At 39.9% G+C, this 7,537-nt stretch overlaps 2 protein-coding genes across 2 annotated transcripts; both read left to right on the top strand.

The window, feature by feature from the left end:
• The first annotated feature begins 1,277 nt into the window (after positions 1–1,277).
• On the top strand, positions 1,278–1,919 carry LOC142230925 (uncharacterized). The gene has a single exon (XM_075301543.1). It carries the CDS (start codon positions 1,278–1,280, stop codon positions 1,917–1,919), a length of 642 nt encoding a protein of 213 aa, XP_075157658.1.
• Positions 1,920–2,134: 215 nt separating this feature from the next.
• Positions 2,135–4,363, top strand: LOC142230924 (uncharacterized). Its single transcript, XM_075301542.1, has 3 exons — positions 2,135–2,632; positions 2,682–2,772; positions 2,832–4,363. The coding sequence occupies exons 1-3, from the start codon at positions 2,135–2,137 to the stop codon at positions 4,361–4,363; spliced, it is 2,121 nt and encodes a 706-aa protein (XP_075157657.1).
• Positions 4,364–7,537: the final 3,174 nt, after the last annotated feature.

Below are 7,537 nucleotides of genomic sequence, written 5' to 3'. Positions count from 1 at the left end.
ATATCCAGCCCTCAATCTCAAAGCCTCACCATAGACCTGCCGAAAGGGCAAATAACCCCAAGGATAAGCGAATTCATTCATTTCAAACCAAAATCGATCAGACCTCAAAATCTGTACTTACCTCAAAGAAAAGACCTCATAATTATGTCGCCCCGACGTGCCAAATTTGCAAGGAATCTCATTTCTTGGGAAAAACTGCCAAATTCCTGGAAAAGAGTACTAACGATCGTATTCACTTTGTAAAAAATACCCGTTTGTGTTTCAATTGTCTATCAATCGACCATCTCACGAAAGATTGTCCAATTACCTACAACTGCAGAACTTGCAACCTTAGACATCATACGCTTTTGCACAAAGGCAGTGGGACCCCAACCACGCTAAATCCACAAGACCTCGCCGTACGACCAAGTGCCAGTGCTCAAGCCCTAACAACGACCATACAGTCCACAATCGACATCGAACAATCTGAGGTAACGACACTAGCTCTCCGAGAGGACAATCGACCTTCGTCTAGCTCCCAGTCGAGACAAACGTTACTTTTCACAGCTCTTGTTCAGATTGAAACACATGGTCAGAGATATGAAGCTCGAGCTATCATCGATCCAGGTTCACAATCGACATTTATCTCTGACAAGCTGAAGAATCGACTTCGACTTCCGAACAGGCGAAGTTTAGTTCACGTCTCAGGTTTGAGTCCAACAGTGACTGAAACTTCAACCCAAGCGTGTATTTTCACACTGTGCTCAAAGGTGGAACCCGACTTCAAATTAGACGTTTTGGCTCCAGTTCTCAAAACCTTACCGTTCAATTTGCCACCTAGAAACCTAGACATTGACATCAGTGACTTTCAATAACCATTGGCAGATCCGTACTTTTACGTAAGCCAACCTATCGACATTCTCATAGGACTTGATCTGGGTCCCTCAATTTTTGACCTTGAAGCTCCGATTCGTCCACTTGGCTCCCTTTTGACACAAAAAACTGTTTTCGGTTGGACTTTGGGGGGACCAGTGCCAATATCGACTCAATCAAAAAATGAGATTTCACTTTTTAACGCAGTCTCACTCGACAAAATCCTCACACAATTGTGGGAGGTGGAGGAGACCCCAAACCCCATTTTGCGGTCAGAACAAAACTTGACCTGCGAGAATATCTTCCGAACCACGACATACAGAAATGACTTAGGAAGATATGTAGTTAATCTACCATTTAAAAATGGTGAAGAAATTGGACATTCGCGGAGCATAGCAATAGCTCAATTTCTTCGTATGGAAAAAATGCTCAGCAAGAGGCCTGACATTAAGAGTCAATATGACCAAGTCATACTTGAATACCTGGACCTAGGCCATATGAAAAAGATAAATCATTCGGAAATCCAAAAAAGACCTAACTACTATTTACCTAACCATGCGGTGATAAAACCCGACCGTGTTACAACCAAATTAAGAGTTGTCTTCAACGCGTCGTCTCCGACTTCTAACAAGAAAAGTCTTAATGACATTTTATATTCTGGACCTATTCTGCAACAAGACCTCGTACTACAGACCTTGAAGTGGAGACTTTTCAAGTATGTCTACAATGCTGACATAACTAAAATGTATCGTCCGATATTAGTAGACCCTTCACAGACTCAGTATCAGCGAATACTGTTTCGAAAATCCCCTAAGGACCTAATTGAAGACTTCGAACTTCAAACAGTGACTTTTGGAGTCAATTGTGCCCCATTTTTGGCAATTAGGACCTTGCTGCAACTGGCTGAGGACATTCGAGATTCCCATCCTTTAGCTGCTAAAGTTCTAGAAGAAAACATGTACGTCGACGACGTTCTAGCGGGAGGACATACAGTCAATGAGGCAATAATTTCTAGAAAGCAATTAGAAAGTGCGTTACTATCTGCCGGTTTTGACCTCATGAAATGAACATCCAACGATCCTCAAGCCATAAAAGACCTTCCTAAGGAAAAACTTCTTTCATTAGATTGCCTGACCTTATCCGAAAATATTGGGACCAAGACCTTAGGGATAAAATGGAACATTAAATCAGATTCTTTTTCCTTCCCTCAACCTGATATTGGACTTAAATCATCCTATACTAAGCGAGAAGTTCTTTCGACTATTGCTCGATTCTTTGACCCATGTGGCTGGTTAGCGCCATTGTAGTCGTCGCCAAACTTATCATGCAACAAATCTGGCTGGACAAAGTCGGATGGGATGATGGCCTAACACCACTGACTTGCATTACATGGCAAAATTTCATAAAGATCTGTCCTGACATTCAAAATGTCAAAATACCTCGCTGGGTACAATTCACACCAGAATCCAAAGTAGAACTACACGGTTTTTGCGACTCTTCGGAGAGAGCATATGCTGCCACTTTATACATCCGACTTCAAACGGGGAACGACATAAGGTGCCATTTATTGGTTGCTAAAACTCCTGTAGCCCCTATCAAAAAGCTATCGTTGCCGAGACTTGAACTTTGTGGCGCAGTTTTACTCTCGACTTTGGTATCTTCTACTGCGCCACGTTTACAGTTGACCTCATACGACCTACATTTCTGGACCGATTCAACGATTGTTCTATCCTGGCTGAATCGACCTTCATGTACTTGGAACACCTTCGTTGGAAATAGGGTAACATAAATCACGGAAAAAGTAGGGACCTCAAACTGGCGACATGTAGAATCTCGATATAACCCAGCAGACATTGCAACAAGGGGATGTTCGTCAACTGACCTACAGACTTACGACCTGTGGTGGTACGGACCTTCCTGGTAGAAAGAACCAAAAAGTTGTTGGCCGATTCCAAAACAAACGATTGAAACAACTTTAGAAATAAAACCGGTTAAGACATTTCTCACAACGACTTTTGAAGACCCGTTGGAACGATTTTCTAGTCTTTCTCGTGCTTATCGCGTTCTCGCTTATGTATTTCGTTTTTGGAGAAATACAGGATCCAATCGACGTCACATTCGATCGACGTCATCTGAAATTTCGTCCGATGAGATCAAATTTGTGAAAAATAGACTTATCATTATAACACAACGACATCACTTTGGGGAGGAATACAGTCAGCTTTCAAAAAAGCTTCAAGTAGCTTCCACCAGCTCACTTTTGACTTTGAATCCATTTTTGGATACTTCAGGCATTATGAGATCAAATGGACGTCTTACAAAATCGCCAACTTTAACGTTTGGCGAACGACATCCCATCTTGATTCCTCATGACTGCCGACTTTCACGACTTCTCGTAGAACATACTCACAAATCGACCTTACACGGCGGCAATCAGCTAACGATTCGCATTTTACGAACAGAATTTTGGATTTTTCGACTTAAACCTCTCGTGAAATTTTTCATAAATCGCTGTAAGACCTGTATCTTGTATAAAAAGCACACAAGAAACCAGATCATGGCCTCTTTGCCTCCTGAACGGAGTACCTTCACAAGACCTTTTCACAATACCGGAGTTGACTTTGCCGGACCTTTTAACATTCGAAATTACACAGGAAGAGCCTGCCTCATTACCAAGGGCTACGTCTGCATTTTTGTATGCTTTTCAACCAAAGCCGTGCATTTGGAGGCCACTAGCGACCTTTCGACTCAAGCATTTCTCGCTGCTTTTGCCCGATTCATTGGTAGACGTGGTTGTCCTGCAAAAATGTTTTCAGACAATGGAACCAACTTCACGGGAGCAGCAGAAATGCTACAAAAGGATCGGATAGATTTTTTCAGACATTTAAAATCCGACCTTATTAATCGATATTCAACTCAGGACATCGAATGGAACTTCATTCCACCCGGTGCCCCACACATGGGCGGCCTATGGGAGGCTGGGGTGAAGTCTTTCAAGTCTCACCTAAAGAAGACGATTCCTGACATGACCTTTACTTTTGAGGAACTTTCAACGATTTTGGCTCGCATCGAAAGCTGCCTCAACTCAAGACCTCTAAGTCCTGCGAGTGACGATCCAAATGACCTTTCTCCACTTACGCCGGGACATTTTCTAATCGGTGCACCAATGTTATCTCCAGCTGAACCCGACCTATCTTCAGACAATATCACGCTTGCCAATCGGTGGAAGCGTTTGAAGATAATATCTCAGCACTTTTGTCAACGGTGGAAGAGTGAATACCTGAGAGAATTACATCGTAGGTATAAATGGAAGAGACAACAAGAAAATGTCAAACTTCATGACCTCGTAATAATCAGAGATGATAGACTTCCTGAAAATGATTGGAAATTAGGCAGAATTGTTCACCTTTATCCAGGATCAGACGATAACAGCCGTGTAGTCGACCTTCGGACATCCAACGGTGTAATTCGTAGACCTATAACCAAACTCATTCCCCTCCTATCCGACTAATCCTTACCTCACTTTTCAAATTTTCCGCTATATCAACGTTCCGTATTTCAGAAATGGCAGCACGACTTCCCAACGCTAATCAACAACCAAACAGACCTAAAGGATGGATATATTCTTGTGGGCTTTGCAGAAAAGATCATCCTCTCAAGACCTGTCCCAAATTCTTAAGCCGTGACCCTGCTGACCGGTATGAGATTGTGTGCGGATATTTATACTGCATTAATTGTCTTGCGTGCTCACATAACAGACGTGCTTGTCGAACTACAGCTTGCTGCCAAATATGCTATCAAAAACACAATACTTTATTGCACTATGCACCACAAATTGCTGAACTGCGACAACGACCTACGGAACAAGCGGAACCAACCCCCTCTCGTGAGAACAGACCTACTTCACGTGACACTAGACCTACTTCACGTGACACTAGACCTACTTCACGTGACACTAGACCTACTTCACGTGACACTAGACATTCACCACGTGACAATCACCATTCATTACGCGATGAACGAGCTCATCAGCCTCAGCCTTCACGCCGACGAAGTATATCAAAAGACCGTGAATCCCGATCAGAAGAGCGAACCTCACGAGTTCTAGAGTGGTCTTCAAATTCGGCAAAACGACCTTTGCGAAGTCTATCTGAATTCAGAATAGTGCCGCGTGTATATTTTCCCTTCAAATGGTCAAAGGTATTTGTTCCAACGGCTCAGATTCGCGTTGCTTTTCCCAATGAAGCTGACATGTGGCATACCTGTCGTGCAGTATTGAATTTCGGTTCGACTGTCTCTCGAATCTCTGGCCATATACAATCGACCTTAAGCCTTCCGACTTTTGAGTACCGAGACAACCGATTTGCTAAACTTCGAATTACTGGCCGACTTGCACGCTTCAAATGGTCGAAAGAAATTCGAGCCCTTTTGACAAATGACCTACCTAAAAAACCATACGATGGACCCATACTCGCTGACCCATCAGAAGACTTCACCCCCGATACGCTGGGGGTCCTGACCCACGATGCAATGCAGCTACTGACATTGAATTGGGTTCTGACCTCTTTGCTGATCTCTGGCGAAACGGATCCATGGAGACTATAGTCCCGGATGTGATTGCCATGCAGACAGCAATTGGCTACACTTTCAGCGGCGCAGTTGGACACATTTGGTGAAGGACCACAAGGAGGCCGGCATGTTTAATGTCAACCGACATTAAACCAAAAAATCATTTTATTTTTTCATTTCATTTTTTTTATTTGTAATTTTTCATTTAAATTAAAATTTTGTCGCCTAGTGTAATTTCCATTTTTTCATATTTACATTTTTCAATATCTCCTTTAATTATTACTTTATTCAATTTCATTTTATGTTTATGTTTGTTTTTATTAACATTCCCTAATACTAAAAACAACTGTTATAAACAACAACAACAATAACAACACTCAACTTCATCTAAAGATCGTTTCTTCTTTGCTTGCCCTTTACCAACATAAAGGGCAGCAAGAAGTTAGTTGGTTATTGACGTTTATTTCATACTGTTACGTTTTTATATTTAGGCGTTTTTAATTACCCGACAATTAAAACACAGTTCTTTTGAATAACGACAATCTACAATTTATTTACTTTGACTTCACACTTTACAATTCGTTCACACTGAAGTTATTCGTTTGACGCTTTAATTAAGACTGACTCGTTAGCAGCATGCGAGCGCTTTTATATATGACGGTGTGGCAATACGAGAACATTCCGGTAGCACCACAATATTCTGGCAACGCCAGAACATTCTTAGACAATGCTAGAAGGATCCATGACCATTAAGTTATTCGTCTGGTGGCTGCCAAACACATACACACTCACATAGATATATGCTCGCATTACTACAACAACAATGACAATAGACAATGAAATGAGAATGCAGAATAACAAAGCAAAGGGGTTGCTATTCTATGAGAGAGTAAGAACTAACATTTCGGTAAGCAAACAAAAGAACATAAAAGAAATTCAGGAAAATACTAGAAAATGAATAGATGATTCCAACAAGTGATAGCGAAATTTTATCGTTACAATTTGAAATTTTAAATTAACGGAAACTAATTTAAATAAACTTATATCTATAATTATCAAATTCGTAACAATACGGCACGGGCGACATTGCAAAATACAAACACGAAATCAAATATTATTAACCTAAATTGTTAAACAAAAAATACATGAAATAAACTTGTGAATATACTTTATAAAATTAATTAAAATAAACAAAGTGTGAACTCAAACAAAATTCAAAGTATTTTAATTTAAACAAAAGGTGAAATAAAACGGTAAAAGTGGACGGGCATAAAATAACAAAAACAAACAGTGACATATTAAAAGAAACTTTACAACATAAAAATACCAGAGAAAAAAAATATATTTAACCAAAATAAATCCTATTTAGTGGAAAATCATATTCCACTAAACAATGGCATTGGCATCGGATAGTTTTGAAAATTACAAGGACATCGATTTTTTACTGCTTGGAAAATTGAACCAAGACGCCTTAGAGAATTTCTTTGCACAATTACGGGCATCATTGGGGAATAATTCCCACCCAACTGCAAGAAAAGTTCGATATATCACGGCAAAACTAATTTCTCTAAAAATTTCAAAACAAAATCTAGCTGTAACAAAGAACTGCGATAATGACGACGATTTCCAATTGGAATGGGACAATAGCATTACTAATGAAATAGATGTTATTGAAAAAGAGACCAGCGTTCATATTGCACAAAAAATGAATGAATTGAATGATGCCCAAAATGATTTGTGTAACTATAAAATTCAAAATTATTCCGATAAATCCGAGGAACATACACAACGCTATTTAACGAGCTACATTATTTATAAAACAGTAGTAGCGAAGTTCAAATGCGACCGATGCCTGTCTCTAATGCAAAAAAGTTCTATTTTAAACCAATTGTCCGAACGTTTCATTATAAAAAAAAAATTTTAGTTCTTCGCTGCTTTATCTTGTGGCACCCGAAGACAGCTATTTTGAAATGGTGAGGTACCAATTGCAGCAATATTCAATACTTTTTAATAACTTTGCTCATTTGAATAATTTAAAAAAGTTTTTGTTTGATGAAATTCTAACGCGAACAAATGAAAAATATAATTGGTATAATAAAGACGATAAGTGCAAAGA

The sequence above is a fragment of the Haematobia irritans genome, chromosome 3 (assembly GCF_050003625.1).
Source record: "Haematobia irritans isolate KBUSLIRL chromosome 3, ASM5000362v1, whole genome shotgun sequence".
Taxonomy (NCBI): Eukaryota; Metazoa; Arthropoda; class Insecta; order Diptera; family Muscidae; genus Haematobia; species Haematobia irritans.
This window is presented reverse-complemented; position numbering and strand designations above follow the sequence as displayed.

Excerpts from the sequence above, each read along its gene's own strand:
- LOC142230925 (XM_075301543.1), top strand. The coding sequence starts at position 1,278 with ATGCTCAGCAAGAGGCCTGACATTAAGAGTCAATATGACCAAGTCATA.
- LOC142230924 (XM_075301542.1), top strand. The coding sequence starts at position 2,135 with ATGTGGCTGGTTAGCGCCATTGTAGTCGTCGCCAAACTTATCATGCAA. Across the intron at positions 2,633-2,681 it reads ACACCTTCGTTGGAAATAGG|AATCTCGATATAACCCAGCA; the intron begins GTAACATAAATC and ends GGCGACATGTAG. Across the intron at positions 2,773-2,831 it reads TGGTGGTACGGACCTTCCTG|AAATAAAACCGGTTAAGACA; the intron begins GTAGAAAGAACC and ends AAACAACTTTAG.